This window comes from Garra rufa, chromosome 25 (genome assembly GCF_049309525.1).
Source record: "Garra rufa chromosome 25, GarRuf1.0, whole genome shotgun sequence".
Classification (NCBI taxonomy): Eukaryota; Metazoa; Chordata; class Actinopteri; order Cypriniformes; family Cyprinidae; genus Garra; species Garra rufa.
Window position 1 is genome coordinate 8,976,597 of NC_133385.1, and position 26,499 is coordinate 9,003,095.

At 41.8% G+C, this 26,499-nt stretch overlaps 1 protein-coding gene across 1 annotated transcript in view; it reads right to left on the minus strand.

Moving 5' to 3' along the window:
* Window positions 1-7,342: 7,342 nt before the first annotated feature.
* drd4a (dopamine receptor D4a) overlaps window positions 7,343-26,499 on the minus strand; it is a 20,151-nt gene continuing 994 nt past the window's right edge. The window contains 4 exon segments of the mRNA XM_073832197.1: window positions 7,343-9,694; window positions 25,698-25,751; window positions 25,754-26,143; window positions 26,146-26,326. Coding sequence (XP_073688298.1) covers window positions 9,483-9,694; window positions 25,698-25,751; window positions 25,754-26,143; window positions 26,146-26,326 — 837 coding nt within the window. The 3' untranslated portion in view covers window positions 7,343-9,482.

A 26,499-nucleotide genomic window follows, 5' to 3' on the forward strand; every position in this document is an offset into this window, starting at 1 on the left:
AAATGTGAATCGATACACGGGAATAGAAAATTGTTGGGGGAATTATGGGAAGGGCACTTAGCAGCTTTAGCCAAAGCCAAAACGCCAGTCAGTGACGCCAGAATTATCTAAAGAGACGCATTTGAACCGAACGGCAGAAGTTTTCCATTACGCAGGTCAGTGAAGCAACAGATGCTACACAGAACAAATATGACAGTGGGTTTCATGGCATACCTATGGCATATACTGTTGTTTGAAAGGCCTGACCTTAAAAAAAAAACAAAAAAAACAAAACAAAAATGGACTCCATTGCCTTAAAAGTTAACCAGATAATCACAGTAATAGAATTATAATTCAGGCTCTGTCCTAAAGGACAAACGCTGTCGGTAGAGCTTAACCTGTATTGAAGCTGGAACATCCTGTCTTCAGCAGAAGTCCTGAATGAAGGCTCTCCGTGCTTGAGGAAAAGATTCTCCGGGGTTGTCTTGTCAAATCTTCCTCCTTTCACTCACTATCTCTCTGTCTTTCCTTCCATCTGTCTCTCATTTCTTGATATGTGTTCTCATATCAAGGTCAGATCTGTAATATTGCTCTCTTAAAAACCTGGAGTACAGAAATGCCCTCGTGAGAATTTATGTCTGTCTAGGGCGAACTGAACAATAAGGACCTTGCAGGAGTTAGTCTTTGAAGGTCTTTGAAAATCAGTCATTTACTCATTCTCGTGTTCATTTGTACAGTTTCTTGTTTTAGATTCGGAATAAACTGACATTTCGTTTTCTCATTATTTTTGTTTTAGTGTGTTACAGGAAAAGCACTTTTACGATTATGATTATGATTGGCATGTCATTTTCAGTTGAAGTTAACGTTGTTCACTTGTAATATTACATTTACGTTGTGTATAAATCTGAAAAATCTCATATGTGTAGGACGCAATTGAAGCTGAGGAAAGTCGGATTTGGAATGATATGAAGGTGAGTAAATGATTTTTGTGCAAATGATACTCCTTCATTTTCATCCAGCTGTAAGTATAGAAAACACCCACTTGTTTGTGTATATCTATATTTTCCACCTGATCTATTTTCTATTCAGTCACCTCAGTGGGAGGGCTTGGAAAAACTGGGGTTATTCTCGAAAGATGAGGCACCGTCAGAGTGTTTCCTGTCAGAACCTGTTGAGATCTGACATTTACACTAAAAGCTTGTTTTTTTTTTCTGACATTTCCATGTTAGTAATGGTAATGAAGTCTATATTAGGGATTCTGCTTAGAAGATGCTCCTTTTTTCCGAATGGAGATTCTGGTGTGTTAAGTTTAGGTTTATTTTTGGAAAGCTGTTGTGACCCTTCAACTTGTGAAAGGAAGGATGTTCACTCTTCAGGAAGACGGGTAATTTATCTTTTCATTGAACAAACCCTTCAGTACTTTTGAAAGTCCTCAGGCTTATGGTTTGCATCAAATCAAGAATCTCGTAGAGGATTGTGGGTGGGGATCTTTTGGATCCATTTAGGATGCCTAGATAACTGCATAGCAACAACCCAGAACACCCAGGAAACTGCTTAGCAACACAAACAACCACTTAAAACACCTCAGCAACCACTCAGAACACAACTGCATAGCAACAACTCGGCAACCAGTCAGGACACCACAGAAGCTGCTTAGCAACACAAACAACCACTTAGAACACATAAGTAACTGCACAGCAAAGCCTTGGCAACCACACAGAACACCCCAGAAGCTGCTTAGCAACATAAACAACCTCTCAGAACATGTAAGTAACTGCATAGCAACAGTCAGGCAACCACAGAACACCCTTACAAACAACAACCACTCAGAACACCCTTACAAACAACAACTAACAATTAAGAACACATAAGTGTCTGCATAACAACGCCTTGGAAACCACTCAGAACACCCCAAAAACTGCTTAGCAACTTAAACAACTACTTAAAACGCCAGTAACTGCATAGCAACAGTCAGGCAACTACAGAATATCCTTGCAACCACTCAGAAAGCATATGTAACTGCATAGCAACACCCTGACAACCACCCAGAACACCACAGAAGCTGCTTAGCAACACAAACAACTACTCAGAACATGTAAGTAACTGCATAGCAACAGTCAGGCAACCACAGAACACCCTTACAAACAACAACCACTCAGAACACCTTTACAAACAACAACTAACAATTAAGAACACATAGGTGACTGCATAACAACGCCTTGGAAACCACTCAGAACACCCCAAAAACTGCTTAGCAACATAAACAACCACTTAAAACACCCCAGTAACTGCATAGCAACAGTCAGGCAACTACAGAACATCCTCGCAACCACTCAGAAAGCATATGTAACAGCATAGCAACACCCTGGCAACCACTCAGAACACCCCAGAAGCTGCTTAGCAACACAAACAACCACTTAGAACATGTAAGTTTCTGCATAGCAATGGTCAGGCAACCACAGAACACCCTTACAAACAAAAACCACTCAGAACACATAAGTGACTGCATATCAACACCTTGACAACCACAAGAACACCCCAGGAACTGCTTAGCAACTTAAACAACCACTTAAAACACCCCAGTAACTGCATAGCAACAGCCAGGCAACTACAGAACATCCTCACAACCACTCAGAAAGCATATGTAACTGCATCGCAACACCCTGACAACCACCCAGAACACCCCAGAAGCTGCTTAGCAACACAAACAACCACTCAGAACATGTAAGTAACTGCATAGCAACGGTCAGGCAACCACAGAACACCCTTACAAACAACAACCACTCAGAACACCTTTACAAACAACAACTAACAATTAAGAACACATAGGTGACTGCATAACAACGCCTTGGAAACCACTCAGAACACCCCAAAAACTGCTTAGCAACTTAAACAACCACTTAAAACACGCCAGTAACTACATAGCAACAGTCAGGCAACTACACAACATCCTCACAACCACTCATAAAGCATATGTAACTGCATAGCAACACCCTGGCAACCACCCAGAACACCCCAGAAGCTGCTTAGCAACACAAACAACCACTTACATGTAAGTAACTAAATAGCAACGGTCAGGCAACCACAGAACACCCTTACGAACAACAACAACCACTCAGAACACATGTGACTGCATATCAATGCCTTGGCAACCACTCAGAACACCCCAGAAACTGCTTAACAACATAAACAACCACTTAAAACACCCCAGTAACTGCATAGCAACAGTCAGGCAACTACAGAACATCCTCGCAACCACTCAGAAAGCATATGTAACAGCATAGCAACACCCTGGCAACCACTCAGAACACCCCAGAAGCTGCTTAGCAACACAAACAACCACTTAGAACATGTAAGTTTCTGCATAGCAATGGTCAGGCAACCACAGAACACCCTTACAAACAAAAACCACTCAGAACACATAAGTGACTGCATATCAACACTTTGACAACCACAAGAACACCCCAGGAACTGCTTAGCAACTTAAACAACCACTTAAAACACCCCAGTAACTGCATAGCAACAGCCAGGCAACTACAGAACATCCTCACAACCACTCAGAAAGCATATGTAACTGCATCGCAACACCCTGACAACCACCCAGAACACCCCAGAAGCTGCTTAGCAACACAAACAACCACTCAGAACATGTAAGTAACTGCATAGCAATGGTCAGGCAACCACAGAACACTCTTATAAACAACAACCACTCAGAACACATAAGTGACAGCATATCAAAGCCTAGACAACCACAAGAACACCCCAGAAGCTGCATAGCAACACAAACAACCACTCAGAACATGTAAGTAACTACATAGCAACGGTCAGGCAACCACAGAACACCCTTACAAACAACAACCACTCAGAACACCCCAGAAGCTGCTTAGCAACACAAACAACCACTCATAACATGTAAGTAACTAAATGGCAACGGTCAGGCAACCACAGAACACCCTTACAAACAACACCCCAGAAGCTGCTTAGCAACACAAACAACCACTCAGAACTCCCAAGTAACTGCATAGCAACACCCTAGCAACAACCTAGAACCCCCTCACAAACAACCACTTAGAACACATAAGTAACTGCTTAGCAACACCCTAGCAACCACCTAGAACACCCACACAAACCACTCAGAACAAATAAGTAACTGCATAGCAATGCCCTGCCAACCACACAGAACAACCCAGAAACTGCTTAGCAACAAACAACCACTTAAAACACCCCAGTAACTGCATAGCAGAAGTCAGGCATCTACCGAACTCCCTCACAAACAACAACCACTCATAACACATAAGTAAATGCACAGGAACACCCTGGCAACCATTTAGAACACCCAGAGGCTGCTTTGCAGCACAAACAGCCACTCAGAATATATAAGTAACTGCACAGCAACACCCTGGCAACCACTCTGAACACCCCAGAAGCGAAATGCACAAGTAACTGCAAAGCAATGGCCTAGCAACCACTCAGCATCTAGGATGGTGGTTTTGCAAAGACAAAAAACACATATTTTCTTCAGAAAATCTTGTTTATATTTATGCGTTTAGCAGTTCCTCTTTTAAGCTTTTTGTAGCTTCTAATTAATAGTAAATATAAATTACAGATCGATTTCTTTCATCGACGCCAATATCAACAATGGAGAATATATGGAAACCTGAAGCCTCCTGCTTCCCATATATTTCTCTTGAGAAAAAGTAAGTAATCTCACATTAATCTGAACTCCTGTTCATATTTATTTTATAACTCACTAATCTTACTGTACGTCAACTGCTGATTCATTTCTGACTATTTTTATCGCAAAGAAACATCCGAGACAACATACATGCATAAATTCTCGAATGAGACCTCCTGAGCATTGAAAGCATATCTAGAGGTTCTCCACATGCGGCATTATGCCTATGTTTTGGTCATACTTAGACTGCTAGATGGCTTTTAGCTGTCTCAGGTGTTGCTTGACAGGTCTCCGTCTTTTTTGCATGAGGAGAGAGTGGGTGGAATGAACCCGGACAGGCAGTGACTGCCGCTGTGGTTTTCTGAGCATAATAAGTTTCGACATGTCTCATTTAAAAAGCATCAGGAAATACATTCGCCCCCTGCGTCACAGAAGGACACACGTCACCATCTCTGTTTGACCTTGAGATCACCCATAGCTGTACTTTTAAGGAAATTACATTTTAATGTTTTTGAAGTAAAAAAGAAACTTCTTCGCATAAAGAATGAAGGAAGTTGATGACATTTTATCGAAAAACTAATACCTGCTTAGTCATCAGCATATGGAAGAAAAAACCTTGTTATGTGAATCTGACAGACTGTAAATAATTAATAGCGATAGAATATTCTGCTTTAATAATGCACATCCAGATAATTGCTAACTGTCTTGTTTTCTCTAGATCATGGGTTCCCAAACTTAAAGGAATAGTTCGCCCAATAAAGAAAATTTGCTGAGGATGGACTCACCCTCAGGCCATCCTAGATGCAGATGAGTTTGTTTCTTCATCAGGTTTGGAGAAATGTAGCATTACATCACTTGCTCACCAATGGATCCTCTGCAGTGAATGGGTGCCGTCAGAATGAGAGTCCAAACAGCTGAGAAAAACATCACAGTAATCCACAAATAATGTAAGTGATCTACAAGTTGCATTACATTAATTGATGAACTGGAGTGGTGTGGATTACTTGTGGATTACAAGTAATCCACACCACTCCAGTCCATCAATTAATGGATTAAATTATATGACAAATCTTGGAATCAAATTGTAATTTTTGAGAGAACTATTCCTTCAAGACTTCTACAGTATACTGGGAATATACCCCTAAAACTCTCATTTGTATTTTTTTTTATTTATTTATCAAAAGCAGCAAGCATGTAATCTACAATGTAGACAATGAAACCAATAACTCAGAAAATCCACAGACGGCAAATTCTAAATATTGCTTTTACATTCTAACACCATTTTCGCTCAAATCAAACCACTCATTTCCAGCTTTTAATGAACACTGCGTGACCTGAAGGGTACAAATAACATGAAAGGCATGAAAACAATCAGCAACGAACATCTAACCTATATATGCCTCAGCGTTCAAACAAGCTGACAGTTCTCCAGAATCGTACAAAATCAGTTCTTGTTTGCAGATTCAACACTTTTGATTGCATTGATTCAGTTTTAATCCCCACATTAAGAGATTTGTTCATTCATATAGCCGATTCGCTTGAGTTATTGTTTCTAAAACAAGTAGCGTCAGCATTTTGTTCTTTTTTTTCCCCCCAACATCCTCCTTTAGTAAAACTCCTGGTCACAGTCTTCTTAGTTCTGGTTTTCGGAAGTTGTTCGCTAGGTGAATACATAAAATACAGATATTTGGGCTCTTGTCTTTATCTCCTCTTTTGGACATCAGCACAAAGTAGTTCTTGTCTGTGGAAAACATATTTTTCAGGTGAAAGCCAGTGCAGTCAGATAGAAAATGAGCGTCTTTGTCTCGTAGGCTCATGGGCTGCTCGATGAGCTTCTTCGTGTATCACATGAGAACAGTAATGGCAAAAAGAGGCCATTGTAGATAGCAGATCATTGCACAGCCATTCCTGTCATAGAAGCTTCAAAGCATTAACTGTGGCTCGTTTACAAAATACAAACAGAATGAAATGTTGCAATTGTTTGTAAAGCCATTTTTGTGTAAGTTCATTCTGATTTGTTCGGCATGTCACATTATCTATGTATTTTTGCATTATTCCATGTTTCTTCACTTTTTTTTGTGTGTAAACTTCATACAGAAGTCTAGTTTATCTAAAAATGATTTTTACGAACAATTCACAGCATGTGTTTTACGTTTGTAACAATTCATGTAGCACTAGTTTTATGAACTATTTACTAGGGCTGGACGACTGATTGAAAAGGAATCGAAACTGAAATCCAGAACCGTCATTTTCACTATTTTTACTAAAAAAAAGATCTGTGAAACCGCTCCGGAGTCCTGATCTAAAACAAATGACTCAAGATACGCTTTCTGAAACCTTGAATTTAATCAAATGATTCGAGAATCTGCACCAAATTCCCAATCTGAATAATCAGAAACCATCTTTTCAGATGAGGACTTGGGTGTGGATAGCGAATCATTCAATTGACAGAATAATTCAAGAACCTGCTCTGATGTTCCGACCTAAAGAAAAAGATTTGCGAATCTGTTTTAAAGTCCTGATCTGTATAATGATTCGCAAACCAATATTTTGATGAGGACTCGGAGCGCGGATTGCAAATTATTCAATTCATGGAGTGATTTGCGACTTGCGAAGTCCCGATCTGAATCAAATGTTTCCCAATACGCAAAGTTCCGATCTAAATCGAATTTGTAATACATGAGTTTTTATTTAAGTCAAATGATTCACAAACCCGCACCGAATTCCTGATCTGAATAATCGGAAACCATAATTTCAGATGAGGACTCGGGCATGGATCGCAGATCATGGAATGATTCAAGAACCTGCTCTGAAGTTCCTATCTAAAGCAAAAGATTCGCAAAGCTGCACTAAAGTCATTTTAGATCAGGAGTCGGTGCCTCCATCACAAATCATTACATTTTTGGAATGTTTCACCTTATGCAAAGTCTCATTCTGAATTAAATGATTCCTGATGCACAAAGTTCCGATCTAAATCAAATGATTTGCAATACACGACTTGAAGTCCCGACTGAAATCAAATGATTTGCGATACAAAAAAAGTTTAGATCTAAGTCAAATAATTCACAAACCTGCAGCAAATTCCAGATTGGAATAATTGCAAACCATTTTTTCAGATCAGGACTCTGAGCGCCGATCGCAAATCATTTAATTCACGGAATCATTCAAGAACCCGCTCTGAAGTTCCGATCTAAAGCGAAAGATTTGCGAACCCACTCCGAAGTACCAATCTAAATAATGATACGCAAACCATCATTTCAGATCAAAACTTGGAGTGCGGATCACAAATTATTCAATTCGCGGAATCTTTCACGATGCACAAAGTCCCGATCTGAATCAAATGATTCCCGATACACAAAGTTCCAATCTAAATCAAATGATTGGCAATACACGACTTGAAGTCCCGATTAAAATCAAATGATTTACGATACACAAAGTTTCGATCTAAGTCATATGATTCACAAACCTGCACCGAATTCCCGATCTGAATAATCGCAAACCATTTTTTCAGATCAAGACTCAAAGCAGAGATCGCAAATCATTTAATTCACAGAATCATTCAATTTGTGGAATGATTCAAGATCCCACTCTGAAGTTCCGATCTAAGTCAAATGATTTGCGAACATGCAATGAAGTTCCGATCCGAATAATAATTTGTGAATGTTCTGCGAAACGCAAAGTCCCGATCTGAATCAAATGATTCCCAATACGCAAAGTTCCGATCTAAATTAAATGATTCTCAATACACTACTTGAAGTCCCGATTGAAATCAACTGATTCACCATACACAAAGTTTCGATCTAAGTCAAATGATTTGTGAACCTGCACGGAAGTTCCGATCTGAATAATGATTCACAAACCATCATTTTAGATCAGAAATCGGAGCGCAGATGCAAATCATTCAATTTGCGGAATGTTCCGCATTACGCAAAGTCCCGATCTGAATCAAATGGTTCCTAATACGCAAAGTTCTGATCTAAATCAAATGATTCGCAAAACATGATACGATTGAAGTGCTTCGAAACTGTGATTCAGAGTTCGAAAAGCTCTGTTTCACCCATCACTATAGGTGCTTTTTAAAATCCTTAAAAGCGATGTTGAAATTTGAAAATAAATTTTTTATTTGATCTGGTTTTTGCTAGTTAATCTCTTGAAATGAAAGATCGAAGTCATGAGTTTGAGTCAAGTGGTTCCAGCGTAAATGACTCACTCAAATTATTTGGTTCATCATGTCAGTTCCAAAACAGTGGACCAATCAGAAGACCACAGAGGCGGGGCAAGTGTTGCAAGCCTTTGTTTACAGTAGCAGGTTGGCATGGCAACTTTTGTATTTGATTGCCACAAACACGCAATATTCGTCTCAACTGCATTTTATGCGCAAGTTAGAAATTTTCAACTCAAGTAGGAAGTTCGTATTATGTGTTGTCTCCAAGCCAATCAGTAAAGAACTTTTTGACACATCCGATTCTATCAGAAGTTGAGGAGAGCTTGCGTCATGCTTTTATCCGCTTCAGTGATGCAAAAAACATCATGCGAGTAATTCACGTCACTTTTTTTACACGAATTTGATCTGTATTTATTTCATGAAATGACAGTTTACGTAAGAATAATTTATGAACAATTCATTCTGCTTGTGTTTCATGAAGGATGTAAACATAAAAAATTAAACCGTAAAGTAAAAACATAATGGCAGCAAATATCTTAGTGCATTATAACCATACTTGTTTCATACAACATGCTGTATTTACATGTAAGCATCATTTGTCTGGTTTATTTATACTTTTGGGTGTGTTTTGTTCATAAACCATTCGCAGAGAGCGCGTTCCGGCTAGCAGCAGTTGGGCAGAGTCGGCAGGAACTTCCGGAAGAACTTCCTGAACTCCGTGTTGAAGACGGTGTAGATGATGGGGTTGATGGCGCTGTTGACATAGCCTAACCAGGTCACGATGCTAGAGATGCTGCTAGGGATGTAGCAGTCTTCGCAGAGAGCCCTCATCGTGTGCACTACGAAGAATGGTGTCCAGCAGAACAGGAAGGCACCTGGAGATGGACAAATGATGACAGGTAAAAAAAAAAGTATTCAACAGACAAGTTGTTCAACAAAATGCTCTCTAGAATGACATCTAATCTCAAATTATAAATGTTTTCAGTTGCTAATGCGTGCAAACTATTTCCTTTCACAATTCATTTGATTGCAATCAATCAATTCAGTTTTCAGTATTGTTTATTACTGTAAACTAAAGTGTACCATAAAAGGTCTACCTAGGAAACCATCTGGAGATCTTTAAAGGGCCGTTTACACCAAGGACGATAACTAATGACAACTATAAAGTTTTTATAATCATTAAAATTTTATGAGAGTAGTCCTCAGTTATAACGCCAAACACTAAATTCACGAGTTCGCGCTTACATATAATTAGCCGGAGAATAGAAATGCATGTTTGGCGCGCTGTCCGGTGAAGGGCTCCGAGCTCGGGGATGGCCCGAACCCAGAGTACCCCCCAATAGAAGTAGTGAGAACTCGGAGTGAGGAGATGGGGTGGTGGAGGGTTACTGATAAACCATCAAGTGAATGGAGGTGAGTCCGCTGTATTTAAACCTATGGCGCTGATTGACTTGAGTGGGCTCCTCTTGTGCTGTTTACGCTAAGTATCTGACGCGCTTCTCCCGAACTTTGTTAATGAAACATCATTTCACGAGTTCGCGCTTACATATAATTAGCCGGAGAATAGAAATGCATGTTTGGCGCGCTGTCCGGTGAAGGGCTCCGAGCTCGGGGATGGCCCGAACCCAGAGTACCCCCCAAAAAGCAAATAGATAGAAGGACAGCCGCCGGATTAAAGACACCCCCCAAAATAGACACTAATGTGACGGGGGCTGATGATCGGGAAGTTGGCAGGTAGGCAGGCCAGAGTGCTCTGGTTTGAGGCTACGGTCAGGTAGGCCCTGCCAGCTGTTGATGTTGGAGTACGTGGTTTGGGGTCGGAAGGACTACTGAGATGATAGGCGGGAGATTTATGGCACGTGGCGTTGGATAGATGAGTCTCGCTTGTGGGCGGCGAGTATGTAGGCCCGACCGGGAGGGCTCTCACCGGCGGGGAGGTAGAATGAAAAGCCCGCCTGGGAGGGCTCTCTTGGCAACGATGGGAGATCAAGACTCCTAGCGTTGCACCAGGCGGGGGGGAGGGAGAGTTTAGCCCCTGGGTGGGGGGGATGAGAGAAAAACCTGCCTGGGAGGGCTCTCATGGCAATGATAGGAGATCAAGACTCCTAGCATTGCACCAGGCAGGGTGAAGACGTAGCGTTTGGCCCGCCCGTTGGGTGGGAAGGGGAAACTGAACGAACCTGCCTGGGAGGGCTCTCATGGCAATGATAGGAGATCAAGACTCCTAGCATTGCACCAGGCAGGGGAAAGGTGTAGCGTTTGGCCCGCCCGCTGGGTGGAAAGGGAAAACTGAACGAACCTGCCTGGGAGGGCTCTCATGGCAATGATAGGAGATCAAGACTCCTAGCATCGCACCAGGCAGGGGGAAGGTGTAGCGTTTGGCCCGCCCGCTGGGTGGAAAGGGGAAAACTGAACGAACCTGCCTGGGAGGGCTCTCATGGCAATGATAGGAGATCAAGACTCCTAGCATTGCACCAGGCAGGGGAAAGGTGTAGCGTTTGGCCCGCCCGCTGGGTGGAAAGGGAAAACTGAACGAACCTGCCTGGGAGGGCTCTCATGGCAATGATAGGAGATCAAGACTCCTAGCATTGCACCAGGCAGGGGGAAGGTGTAGCGTTTGGCCCACCCGCTGGGTGGAAAGGGGGAAAACTGAACGAACCTGCCTGGGAGGGCTCTCATGGCAATGATAGGAGATCAAGACTCCTAGCATTGCACCAGGCAGGGGAAAGGTGTAGCGTTTGGCCCGCCCGCTGGGTGGAAAGGGAAAACTGAACGAACCTGCCTGGGAGGGCTCTCATGGCAATGATAGGAGATCAAGACTCCTAGCATGGCACCAGGCGGGGACGTTGCATCGGACAGAGGAAGGCATGACATTTGGCCCGCTGGGCGGGAGGCGGAAAGACAAGCCCGCCTGGGAGGGCTCTCATGGCAATGATAGGAGATCGGGACTCCTAACATTGCACCAGGCGGGGGGAGGAGGCGTAGAGTCTGGCCGGCCGGGCGGGAAGGGAAAGTGAAAGAACCTGCCTGGGAGGGCTCTCATGGCAATGATGGGAGATCAAGACTCCTAGCATTGCACCAGGCAGGGGAAAGGTGTAGGGTTAGGCCCGCCGGGCCGGGAGGGAGAAAAAGACCCGCCTGGGAGGGCTCTCAAGGCAATGATGGGAGATCAAGACTCCTAGCATTGCACCAGGCGGGGGGATAGGGAGACCTGGAGAAGGTTACTTTGGGTGGCTTATGGGCTGATGAGGGTTTGGTGGGCTTCTTTGATATGTGACTGGCTAGTTCTGATGTAGCTCTGAAAGGCTTCTGATGACCATCTTCCTAGGGTTTGGATCTGCTGTTTAGAGAGGCCTTTCTGGGCTGCTGATGTTGCTGCCCCGATGCGAAAAGAGTGGCTTGAGAAATTTCCTGCTGGGATGCCTGATGATTGCAGGACGGACTTGAGATGTTTTTGGAACCAGAAGCGATTAGCAGGTCTTTTGGCTTCGTCTAAGAACAAGGGCTCGCGGGGGGATTTAGCCTGGGTATTCCTGAGGCGGAGAAACTGAAGGATGGACTGGTAGGGTTGGATTGGAGAAGGGAGGTTGAAGATGTAGATGAGGTGGCCTTTTTTGGCTTGGTCTGTCTTGCTTTGTTTAATGAGGAAGGAAATTGTACCGTTATCGAGTACTGTTAAATCTGAAATGGTGGGATTGGTATCTGGGTCGAATTTAGAAGAGATGGTGAGTTCCGAGCATCTGAGGAACCCGAAGAAGGCTAAAATGAACATAGCATCGAGTGTCCGGGCGGTACTGAGAGGCTGGTAACTGGTGCGGAGGGTATGGATGCATTTTGTGAGGATGTCTAGCGTTATGGGAAGTCTGGGGTCAGGCCGGGTGGGCCGGGACCGTTGGATTCCCCTGATCAGAAGGGCGGTTTGCGAGTTGTTTATCCCGGGTGAGGGTGCGCCGAACAGCAGCTTGTGGAAGAATTGGATGCCGCTTAGGTAGCCCTTGATGGAGCCGGCTTGGAGTCCCTTGACCTTGTTGAGAAAGGAGATAAATGAGGTGATTGAGAGTAGGGAAAAATCGGGGAAGGGTGTGTTGTATGAGAGGTGGAAAGCTTTGAAGCATTTCCACGCAGTTGTGTATGACTGGAGGGTTCTCGGCGAGACTGCTTGGAGGATGGTGTTGAGGGATGCATCGAGAAGGTGTTTCATTGGGTGGTTTACGGGAATATTAGTTCTGAATAATGAGGAACTGGAGTTGGGGATTGTTCCGCCTCTGGAGCCAGCGTCCTGAATTTCTGAAACAGAAAGCGAGATAGGGAGTCAGCGATTTGGTTTTCTGAACCTGGAACGTGTTTGGCAACTAAAATAAATTGGTCGCATGCCGAGATCCATATTAAGCGTCTTATGAGAGGCATGAGGCCAGGGGAATGAGAGCGGCCTTTATTAATGCACTGAACGGCTGCTTCGTTGTCGCAATGCACTAAGATGCTTTTAGAAGCCCATTCGTTCCCCCACAGGTATGCTGCTACCACAAGGGGGTAGAGCTCAAAAAAAGCTGAGGACTGGGGGGAACCCTGCAGCTGGGGGGGCCATGGAGACGCGAACCAGCGACCTTGGTAAAACCCCCCGAAGCCAACGGAGGGCGCTGCGTCTGTGAATAGTTGGATGTCAATGGGAGAAGAGACGAGGTTGTTGTAAAAGAGGGAAAGGCCGTTCCATTGTTTAAGGAACATTATCCAGAGCCTAAGCTCGTCGCGGCACGCGTGAGATAGGCAAATGAGATCCTCGAGAGCATGAACGGAGGAGGCGAGTGAGAGAAGGTGCGAGATAAAGGGGCGTCCTTGTGGTATGATGCGCATGGCAAAATTTAGGTGCCCGAGCAGAGAGAGGAGTTCGCGTTTGGAGCAGCTTGGGCTGTTGAGGAGGGAAGAGGAGACAAGAATTATCCTATCGATCTTATCTTTAGGCAGGGAGACCTGAAACTTAACTGAGTCTAGGTTGATGCCTAAAAATTCGATCGATGTGGCGGGACCCTCAGATTTTTCCCGAGCGATGGGGATCCCGAGCTCGGAAAATACTCTTTGGATTGTCAGTATATGTGCGGCTGGGATCGCGTCAGGAGGCGAAATGACGAGGAAATCATCGAGAAGGTGAATGAGGTGGGGGATTGCATAGTTGTTCGACAGGATCCAGCAAACAGCTTCCGATAGCATGTCGAATATTTTGGGGCTGCTCTTGCAACCGAAAGTGAGACGGACGGCAAAGTAGAATTTCTCGAACCATCGAACTCCGAATAGATGCCATGAGTCTGGATGGATGGGCATCACTTTGAATGCGGCAGTGATGTCTACCTTTGCGAGCCAGGCTCCTCGGCCTGCGATTTTAATTAATTCGACTGCCTGGTCTATGTCGTGGTACCTGAGAGAAAATTCATTGAGTGGGATCAGGCTGTTGATGCTAGGGACCGGGGAATTATGGGGTGATGATAGGTCAATAATTAGACGTTTTTTACCAGAAAATTTTCTTGTGGCCACTCCAATAGGGCTGATGCGAAAGACTTCAAACGGGGGATAGTCAAAGGGACCGATCATGAAGCCTGAATTGACTTCTTTTTTGATTAGGTTATTTACAACATCGGGGTCTGCGAGGGCGGATTGAAGATTGTTGCAAATGGTATTTTGGGAAAGCGCACATTCGACACCGGGGTTAAAACCATGGCTGAGCCCAGACAAGAGATAATCAGTAAAAACTTTGTCTGGATGGTGGGCGAGTTCGATGGCTAGGTGCAAAATATTCACAGGAGTCGAAAGGTAATTTTTAGATTTTTTATTGATGGATTTGTGAACGGGACAGATGATGCGGGCGTGGGCACCTCCGCAGAAGTTGCAGACATGGAGGTAGCGACAGCGCTGTCTGGCACATCTCCCGTTGTTGAAGGAGTGGCACGGGTATCTGCTGTCTGCTGCGGATGGATCTGTTTGGGTGGGTTCAGGGTTTGCCGTGGTTGCGGATCTTGGGACGTAACTGGAGGATTTCACGGGGGTAGAGACTGGACATGGTGGTATGGAGGGAAGGATTTGTGGGCAGGTCATAGTGGAGTGGGCGACTGATCTGCAGACTGCACACGAAATACTCCTACAGCCCAAAAACACCCTGCTGTGGAGATCTGGGTCAAGAGCGCCCCAGTATGGGCATTGGTTCCATTGCGCAACGCGCACGGCACACTTTGCTGAAAAAAGCTTGTGGTAAGTGTAAAAATGCACGCCCCCATAGGACAACGCAAGCTCGGCAATGATCGCCAAATAGTCGTTGAGTTCGCGTCGCCTATGGGGGAAGGCTGAACAGATGATTTCGGTGAACCTGCTGAAAGCAATGGAAAATTCAGAAAAAGAAAGTAGACGTGATGAAAGGGGATTTGGGTTTTTTAAAGTGACCGAGAAATCCCCACAGTCTATATGGCGATTTGAGTCAGAGGTAGGCAGAAGGGAGAGAAGAGAGGAGAGATCGACATCCACACCTGTTAGTATCTGTGCTCTGATGCTGTGGGCCACTTGGGGAGGCTCTGCAGCAGTGGCATTTGATGGCATGGGCATCGGCGTTGCGGTGAAGAGTGAGTACTGTGGTTTTGCTTGGAGAAGTGAACTGTAGGAGGCTGGCAGAGGGGCTGTGTGTGGCGGCCAATGCGGCCAGGCGCTCGCTTGAGCTGCGGGCCCCGAGCCGGCGGCAGCGGGGGGCGGGGCTGCGTGAGGCGGCCAGTGCGGCCAAGCGGCCGCTTGGGCTGCGAGCTCCGAGCCGGCGGCAGCGGAAGGCGGGGCTGTGTATGACAGCCAGTGCGGCCAGGCGCTCGCTTGAGCTGTGAGATCCGCGCCGGCGGCGGCGGGAGGCGGGGCTGTGTGTTGCGGCCAGTGTGGCCAAGCGCTCGCTTGAGCTGCGAGCCCCGAGCTGACGGCAGCGGGATGCGGAGCTGTGTGTTGCGGCCAGTGAGGCCGAGCGCTCGCTTGAGCTGCAAACTCCGTGAGGAAAGAGGTTGGTTGCGAGGCTGAGATTGGCGGAGGAAGCGGCCAATCGCTCGCTTGGGCTGCAGGCCCAGGCGTTGCTGGGGGAGGAGCAGCGGTGGAGGGCTGGGCTGCAGCCGGTGTCGTGTGAGGTCTCACACGGAAGGAAGATGCTGGCGTCGGCGCGGCCGGAGTTTTGTGTTTCCTCTTGAGCGTCCTCGGGGTTCGAGGAGGCTCTGGAGAGAGGTTAGTTGGCTGCAAATTTTTGTACAAGTTAAACAGTTCTTTTTTGTTTAACTTGCGTGAGGGCTGGACGTCGGATTTGGCCAGCGCTGCTTTGAGACTCGCCATAGTCCACTTCTCAATTGGTGGAATTGACGGCCTGACCGAGCGGTAGGAAGATGCCGGGGAGTCGGTTGGAGTTCTCGCCGGAGGAGGCGAGGGCAAGCCGAGGCGCCGTGGTCGATGCGAGACCGTTCGGGCCGAGCGGCGGCCACGAGCTGAAGCCTGGGGCTCGATTGGAGCGAGGTGCGGGGAAGGCTCGGTCCTGGGACCGACCAGAGGAGAGCCGGAGTCGTCTTCTGACGTTGAAGTTTGTCTTTGCGACATGTTTAGCAGATGGACGAACCAGTTACTGATAAACCATCAAGTGAATGGAGGTGAGTCCGCTGTATTTAAACCTATGGCGCTGATTGACTTGAGTGGGCTCCTCTTGTGCTGTTTACGCTAAGTATCTGACGCGCTTCTCCCGAACTTTGTTAATGAAACATCATTAAACACTAAAGGGGGCAGCCATGGAGGTGAGGGAGTTGGGCTTGTAACCCAAAGGTTGCCGGTTCGATTCCCACACCGGCAGGAATTGAAGGTGGGGATTGTGAATGAACAGTGCTCTTTCCACCTTCAATACCATGACTGAAGTGTCCTTGAGTCAGCCACTGAACCCCCAGTTTCTCCCCGGGCACTGGAGCAATGGCTGCCCTCTACTCCGGTGTGTGTTCACAGTTTGTGTGTGTGTGTGTGTGTGTGTGTGTGTGTGTGTGTGAGAGTTCACTTCTCACTGCTGTATGTGTGCACTTGAATGGGTTAAATGCAGAGGTCCAATTTTGAGTATGAGTCACCTTACTTGACAATACGTCACGACTTTCACTTTCACTAAATACAAATATTCTCATCACTTTAGATTACTTGTTGGATGCTTTTTGTGTCACTAGCGCAAATAAAATCATCACTCCATTTTCTAAAGCAAACGGATATGGCAATAAGTTTTGACTGATTGTGATGTGTCATACAAATTTTCAGTTAGAACATTTCAGCAGAAGACACAATACCGTATGTTCACGGCAATCGCGTCACCAAATTCGCATCATTTGTTTTCCGGTGTGAATTTGCATCTATTTGTGTTTTTGCAATGACATTGTATGTAATCTACTCATGCAAATAATTACATTCACTTTAATTCACTTAGAGACACAACAGAATTTCCTGTTTGAGTTGAAATTTTTCAACTTGCACTAGTGTTGTAGTACTCGAGTCCGGTCTCGAGACCATTTTTTGCTTACTCGGTCTCGTCTCGGACTTGAAAGCAAAAATACTCGGTCTTGACTCGGTCTCGACCTTCATTGGAAGGAGGTGGACTCGTAATTTTAGACCGAGACCCATGTTTTTAAATGTCAACATTTCATGGTATATATTCTAAAATATTAACTATTACAAACTTTTGAATAATAATAATAGTAATAATAATAATAATAATAGGCCTAATAATCAATGAAATATATCCCATGGTGCTATGCTGCGCAGCAAAGGCTTTGAAAGATATTGTCTTTATTGTTGTTCATTGTACAGTCGTGGCCAAAAGTTTTGAGAATGACACAAATACTAGTTTTCACAAAGTTTGCTGCTAAACTGCTTTTAGATCTTTGTTTCAGTTGTTTCTGTGATGTACTGAAATATAATTACAAGCACTTCATACGTTTCAAAGGCTTTTATGGACAATTACATGACATTTATGCAAAGAGTCAGTATTTGCAGTGTTGGCCCTTCTTTTTCAGGACCTCTGCAATTGGACTGGGCATGCTCTCAATCAACTTCTGGGCCAAATCCTGACTGATAGCAACCCATTCTTTCATAATCACTTCTTGGAGTTTGTCAGAATTAGTGGGTTTTTGTTTGTCCACCCGCCTCTTGAGGATTGACCACAAGTTCTCAATGGGATTAAGATCTGGGGAGTTTCCAGGCCATGGACCCAAAATTTCAACGTTTTGGTCCCCGAGCCACTTAGTTATCACTTTTGCCTTATGGCACGGTGCTCCATCGTGCTGGAAAATGCATTGTTCTTCACCAAACTGTTGTTGGTTGTTGGAAGAAGTTGCTGTTGGAGGGTGTTTTGGTACCATTCTTTATTCATGGCAACCCCACACATGAATGGTCTCAGGATGCTTTACTGTTGGCATGACACAGGACAACAAGGACACAGGACAACAAGCCTTTTTCCAGATACCCCAAACAATTGGAAAGAGGCTTCATCTGAGAATATGACTTTGCTCCAGTCCTCAGCAATCCATTCGCCATACTTTTTGCAGAAGATCAATCTGTCCCTGATGTTTTTTTTTTTGGAGAGAAGTGGCTTCTTTGCTGCCCTTCTTGACACCAGGCCATCTTCCCAAAGTCTTGTCCTCACTGTGCGTGCAGATGTGCTCACACCTGCCTGCTGCCATTCCTGAGCAAGCTCTGCACTGGTGACACTCCGATCCCGCAGCTCAATCCTCTTTAGGAGACCATCCTGGCGCTTGCTGGACTTTCTTGGATGCCCTGAAGCCTTCTTAACAATGCAGTGGAAAGTTTTTTTCGGGATTAAGTTAATTTTCATGGCAAAGAAGGACTATGCAATTCATCTGATCACTCTTCATAACATTCTGGAGTATATGCAAATTGCTATTATAAAAACTTAAGCAGCAACTTTTCCAATTTCCAATATTTATGTAATTCTCAAAACTTTTGGCCACGACTGTAGACTGTTAAAAATGTAACATATAAGATTTTGGAACATTGTGAAGTAAATTGTGTTAATGATATAACTAACTGGTTGCTATAATTAAATGTCACACTTTGAAGTTTGAACTTTCTGAATCTCTTCTGACAGTTTTTTGTTTGTTTGTTTGTTGGGGGGTAAGGGTTCTAAAAGGCTCTCTATTGTTGTTAATTGTAGACTGTTAAAATACAGTATGTAATGAGTAAGATTTTGGAACATTGTAAATTGTATGATGTAACTGTTTATAAGTTATTTATATATTGCTGTTATTAGTATCAAAATGCAACACCTTCAACTTTAATCAAATGGTGACATCATGCCATAGGCCTACTAAATTTTGACTCCAGCTGAGCTCCCTAGTCTTAAAATATTATTCTGAGAAAAAGTTTGGTAGACAAGTGTGCCAGCTAGACTGCTCCTATAGCCAACAATCCCCACTCTACCGTTCTTGAATTAATGGCTGAATATGATACTTGGGTGATGTTAAATGTAAGTAAATCATGAAAATCTGCTCTTTTTTTTGATCGGTCTCGATGCGGTCTCGACTCCTTAAAGACTCGGTCTTGACTCGGACTCGACTGTATTTGAAAGCCTACGAACTCGGTCTCGACTCGGTCTCGACCCTTCAAAGACTCGGTCTTGACTCGGACTCGGCATAGGCGGTCTCGTCCCCATCACTAACTTGCACGGAAGATATTGCATGTTTCGTGGCGCCAAATTCATGTCATTCATGTCACCTGGTATGAATTAGCATCTATCCGTGTCTTTGCATTGAATTTGCATGTAATCTACTCGTGCAAATAATTACATTTGATTAAATTTGCTAACATGCACAACAGAATTCTCTGTTCAAGCTGAATTTTCAACTTGCACAGAAGACGCGATATCGCATGTTTGCAACAATCGCGGAGCCTAAGACATGTCATTTGCGGTGCCTGGCATTAATTTGCACCTGTTCGCGTCTTTGCATTGACTTAATGTAATTTACTTGTGCGAATAATTACATTCACTTAAATTAACTTAATTATTTCCACGAGTAGATAACACAATACAAAGTCAATGCAAAGATGCGGATAGATGCAAATTCATGCAGGGGCCACACAAGTAACGTGAATTGCCAGCTGTGCTTGCTGCGAACATGCGATATCGCGCATTACACCTTACATTCGCTTACAGAGGTTACAGAATATTCATGGAACGATGACGCATGTTCGTGGCAATTGCGGAACCAAATTCACATTATTTGTGTCGCCTGGCATGAATATGCATCTATCCACATCTTTGCATTGACTTTGTATGTAATCTACTTGTGCAAATAATTAAATTTGCTTAAATTTGCTTACAGACGCAATGTAATTTCCCTTTCAAGTTGAAATTTGCATGGAGGACGCGATATCATGCGTACGCGGCATTCGCGGCACCCAATACACGCCATTTGCGTCGCCCGACGATAATTTGCATCTGTTACCGTTTATGCATTGACTTTCTATGTAATCTACTCGTGAGAATAATTCAATTTGCTTAAATTTTCTTACAGATGCATTTTACGTTCGACTTGAAATTTTTTCAACTTGCGTGGAAGATGTGATATTGCATGTTTGCAGCAGTTGCGGTGCTCAATTCGTGTCATTCACGTCACCTGACATAAATTTGCATTCAATTGCAACTTTGCATTGACTTTTGTCTACTATTCACACAAATATTTAAATTCGCTTTTGGTGTGCACATACCATTAGTGAAACAATATTGTTTGAATCGTTTTCAGAACGTTTTTATTTTCCAGCTGATGAGTGATAAAACATTGACAGCCAATCAGAATCTACTCTATAGACTGTGGGTATTAAAAGCAGCAGATGACAAAACTCCATTGCGCACTTATAATAAACAGAACATAGTAATATAGTTATCATTAGACTCAAAAATTCAAACCGCTAACCATAAACGAAAAAGTCCGACAGCTGTAATGTTAACTATTATGTTTTTAATAAGATATTTTTTTCAGCTGTTGAACGATAAAAACATTGACATCAGAATTCATAATCCAGCATTTAAGGTGGCAGATGACAAGACGACAAGTTTTAATATTCATTCTAATTCTATAATGATAACAACACAGACAGGGTTGCCAGGTCTGTGAAAGCCAAAGCCAGCCCAACTGCTACTGAAAACTAGCCTAATCATGTTTTTTCATCTGTTGAAATCGCATTCTGGGAAAATCGTTTTAACCTGCAGACTGAAAAAACAACCCACGGCAATAGAGTAAAAGTAGCCCAATTTCGCAGGAAAAACAACAGACTTGGCAACACAGGACATAGAGGAACAATATTGCTGGAATCACATTTAGAACAATTTTAGTTTTGTTTTCCATTTGATGAGCGATAAAAACAATGATAGTCAGTCACAATCCACTCAACTTTATCGCATTTAAAGCAGTAGATAAATAACTGCAGGACACACTTATAAAAGAACAGAACGATATTGTCTGTTGGCATGGACAATTTACAGGATTACATTCTAAACCTGTCCTCTTTATTTTACAGGTTTTTAAATCGCTTTTTGGAAGCAGACATATATTTCTTAACTAAGCAAGCATTATCTCAGATATGTTATTTTACTCCGAGAGCTTCCAGACAGAAGCACAGAACTAACATATGGTCGCTCTCATCAGAAATATGAGCCAGCAATCTATCTGTCCCGCTCCCGCTAGGTTTCACAGATCTGTCATCCATCAGAAATGAGAGGAATGAGAGAACAGGTACAGTAGGATGGCTGAAAGTCACCATAAAGTCACCATATCTCTGCACGTACAAATAAAGTTTCCAAAACGTTATTTTTTTTTTCAAAGTGATTCCATAGAAGAACCATTGTTTTTCCCTACACTCTTAAAATGAAAGTTCTGGCATCAATAGTTTCACAAAGAACCTTTAACATCTTTCCATTCCACAAAGGTTCTTTACTGGGAAAGAAGGTTCTTCAGATTATTAAAATGTTCTTCAAACTAAGCAAAGAGAGTTCTTTTCTGAACTGATGACTGGAAGGTTCTTTGGATAACCAAAAACAGTTTTTCTACGCATGGCTGCAAAACCTAAAACTTTTGAAACTTTTATTTTTAAAAGTGTAAAGAACCTTTCTATGGAAGCCAATTTTTGCCAGTGAATTAAAAAAAATTAAAATGTTATTGCAACTTTTTATCTTACAACTCACAATTGCGAGTTATAAAGTCAGAAAAGATGTGACAATTCTGACTTTTTTCCTCACAATTGCATGATATAAACTCATAATTGCAAGATATTTTTTCTAGATAATGCGAGTTCTGACTTTTCTCGTAATTGTGAATTTATGAGGGGAAATAAAAAAAAAAGTTCTCTGAATTGCAAGTTTATATTGGGCAATTCCAACTTTTTTTTCTCAAGCTATAAACTCCAATTCTGAGGGAAAGAGACCATTTTTTCTTTGAATTGTGAGTTTATATTGCACAATTCTGACTTTTTTCTCAGCATTGAGTGACTTAAACTCATAATTGCAAGATATATTTTCTAGCAAATATAAGTTTGTATATTGCAATTCTGAGTTTTTTTCTCACAACTCTGAGATTGTATCTCACAATTCTGACTTTTCTCGTAATTGTGAATTTATATCTCGCAATTCTGACTTTTTTTCTCAGAATTGTGAGATATAAAGCAATTGCCAGCTATAAAGTCCAATTTTGAGGGGAAAGAGAAAATATGTTCTCAGAGTTGTTTATATTGAGTTTATATTGCATAATTCCAAGTATTTTTCTCAGAATTGCATGATATATACTCATAATTGCAAGCTATTTTTTTCTAGCAAATGCGAATTTGTGTATCGCAATTCTGACTTTTTTTCTCATAATTGGTAGATTACATTGCACAATTCCGACTTTTTTCTCAGCATTGCGTGATTTAAATTCATAATTGCAAAATATATTTTCTAGCAAATGTGAGTTTTTTCTCACAATTCTGAGATTGTATCTCGCAATTCTGACTTTTCTTGTAATTGTGAATTTGTATCTTGCAATTATGACTTTTTCTCAGATTTGTTTATATTGTGCAATTACGACTTTTTTTCTCAAAATTGTGAGATATACAGCAATTGCAAGATATAAAGTCTAATTTTGAGGGCGAAAAGAGACTCAGAATTGTATATCACACAATTTTCACAATTCTGACTTTTCCTCAGAATTGTGTGATGTAAACTCATAATTGCAAGACATTTTTTTCTAGCAAATGTGAGTTTGTATATCGCAATTCTGACTTTTTTTTAAATAATTCTGAGATTGTATCTTGCAATCCTGACTTTTCTAAACTTTTTTCCTTGCAATTGCGAGTATATATCTCGCAATTCTGACTTTTTTTTCTCAGAATATGAGATATAAAGCAATTGCGAGCTTTAAAGTCCAATTTTGAGGGGAAAGAGAAAAAAATGTTTTTAGAATTGCATTTATATCTCATAATTCTGACTTTGTTTCTCTCGATTGCAAGTTTATATCCTGCTATTCTGACATTTTAGCTCACAATTGTGAGTTTATATCATGCAATTCTGACTTCAGTTCTTAAAAGAACAATTTTTAAGAGCATCTTAGAGTGTATAAATCAATGGGGTCCAATGTGGAGTGCTTTGGCTTTTATTTTACATGTATCAATAAAAAAACATGTAATCTGAGATTGAGCTTTTGAACATAACTGGCCATGTGCATTGTGGAAGTCCTGACCTTTAACTGTCCCTCTCTCTCTCTCTCTCTCTCTCTCTCTCTCTCTCTCTCTCTCTCTCTCTCTCTCTTGTCTGTACTCAGGTTGACAAGGGGTGAAAGGATTGGCAAGTACTGTCAGTACTGTACAGAGCACGTCGGTGGCATATCTCCCAGGAACCCGTGAAGAGGATAAGTGCACGTCTTAATGTGACGGCTGCCCCCACTCTGCCTGCTGGACTACAGTGAGGCTTACATCATAATCGGATTGCAGGATTGGTGAGGAATGATTAGCCAATGAGGGCCGGAGGAGTTCCTCGTTTCAGCACACGTGGAAAGAGTGTTTGTAATCACTCCTCTAAGCCCAGTTCAGAAGCGATAGGCTTTTTTTTCCTTTGTTTTTTTGAATTCACAACACCTCAGATGGAGAAAAGAGAAAGCAGAGGTGTAAATAAGCATCAGCTTTTTTCCGGGGGCATTTTATGGTTGAATCAAAGCTAACAGCCACTCAATGCCTTTGATGATTAATGATAAACACCATAAAGAGTTTACAGAAGCTTTAATAGTACTTTAATAATCCATGATCTGTCAATTTTTTTTTAGCCATTCTACTTTTTTATTAAAAAATGATTCCTGTAATTTATTGAAAATGCATGTCATATAAATTGTCTCTATTATTTGATTATAAATGCAAGTTATTTGAAAAAAAAAAAGATATTATTAATTCAAAGAAGCTTTTCATATTTTCAAAATAAAAAAAATGTTGGTTGCTCTTTGTTAAGAGGTTACTTTAAAAATAAATTGTTGATATTTTTAAATTACAAAAAAAATGTCATGTCATTATAAATGTCCCCTTCAAACAGTCTGCAAATTAGCCATGAAAATATTGTAAATAAAAAAAAACACAAATGAAACATAAATACATGCATACATACCTATATAAATACACATATAAAAATTAAAAATATAAATTAAAAGTTTGCTTTTCGCATAAATGTCTTTATGGGGTATCTGTTTAATTGACATGCATTTACTTGTTCTATGCGTATACTGAATGTATAATATTGACTTTAATATTGCATTTATAACACTTAAAAATAAGTTGAATGTGAGGTCAGATTGTAAAAGTCAAATTAAAAAGTAAATTAATTTTTTAGACTTGGTAATAACATAAAATTAATAACAATAATAATAATATTATATTAATTTATTCATAATTATTTAATATAATTAATATTATTAGTAATAACAATAATAATAAAAAGTCCAATTTAAGGTTTAGGTTGTACAAGTGGATTTTTGTTGTATTTTAAAATAAAACGATACAATTTGTTGTTGTTATTATTAGTATTAATAATATAATTATTAATGATTTAATGTAATTAATTAAATATTATTAAAAATAACAACTATTAATTTATATTATTATATTATATTATTATATATTATTAATAATAATAACAATAATACAATAAGTAAAATGTAAGCTATATTATTATTATTAACAATAATTAACAATAGTTGTTATTATTACTATAATTATTTAATAATGATTTAAATAATTAATTACAATACTAAAATATTAATAATAAAATAGTTTATTCATATATTTATTAATTAATAATAATAATAATAATAAATAATACAATAATAAAATGTAAGCTCTAAGGTTGTGAAAGTTGATTATTGTTTTCTCCATTGCAGGTTTGTTATTTAAGTCATTAAAAAAAATTTAAATGTGTTGTTGTTATTGATCACAATAATAATAATAATTTTTAGAAACAAATGTGTAGAAGTAAAGAAACAATTTTCACTCAGAAACTGCATTTTAAAATTAATTTACATTTAAATTTAATTAAATTTTTTTTAAATTAGGATATTAAGTAAAGATCATGTTCCATGAAGATATCTGGTACCATAAATATATCAAAACGTATTTTTGATTAGTAATATGCATTGCTAAGAAATTCATTTGGACAACTTAGATTTTTTGCACCCTCATATTTTTAAATAGTTGTATCTCGGCCAAATATTGTCCTATCCTAACAAACCATACGTCAGTGGAAAGCTTATTTATTCAACTTTTAGATGATCCTTTGACCCTATGACTTGGTTTTGGTGGTCCAGGGTCACATTTTAATAACTTACTTACCTACTACAACAGGAAGCACCCTCATTGCTTTCCGCTCCCTCCCGTTTATTTTGGCCTCTTCCGTTGCCGGTTCTGGTTTTGATCTTGATTGTAGCTCCCAGCGGGGTAGGCGAGCATGCACACGGGATCCGGGCTGTCCGGATCGGGGTATTGATCCTGGTCGAGCTCCTCTAAGGAGTCTTTCTCGATGACGGGCGGCAGAGGAGGCGGTAGGCCGGACAGCGGCTGCAAGGACGCGGCGGCCTCCTGAAGCTTTCTGCAGGCCTGCATGCTGCTCCTCAGCTTGGCCTTCCGCGCCTCCTCCCATTTCCTCAAGCCTCGGAACATCCCGCAGTACAGCAAAAGCATAATGGGGCACGGCACGAAAAAGGAACAGACGGAGGAATACACCACGTAGTTGTTGTCCTCCAGCTTGCATTCGCTGTGGTCCCGGTTGGGGACGTTGTGATTCCGAACATCACGGGGGACGCCACGGCCAGAGCCAGGATCCACGTGGCGGAAAGCAGGACAATCTGTCGCTGGTCCACGTGTTTGCGGTTGTAATTGAGAGGGATGGAGACTGCGATGAACCTGGAGACGACCATATGAGGTATTACGAGACAGTCCATGCAAAACATACAAATTTGACCCTGATGAACACATTGCTTTTATCGTTATATGCTAGATAAGCCATTGCTGGAATCTCCTGTTCGCTGATCAAGTTGACCCAATTAAGCGTTGACCTGATATTCCCCTGAACCCTCAACTGCTAATCAGATAATATCGCCTAATATTAACGTGTGTGTGTGTGTTTTCTAATGTG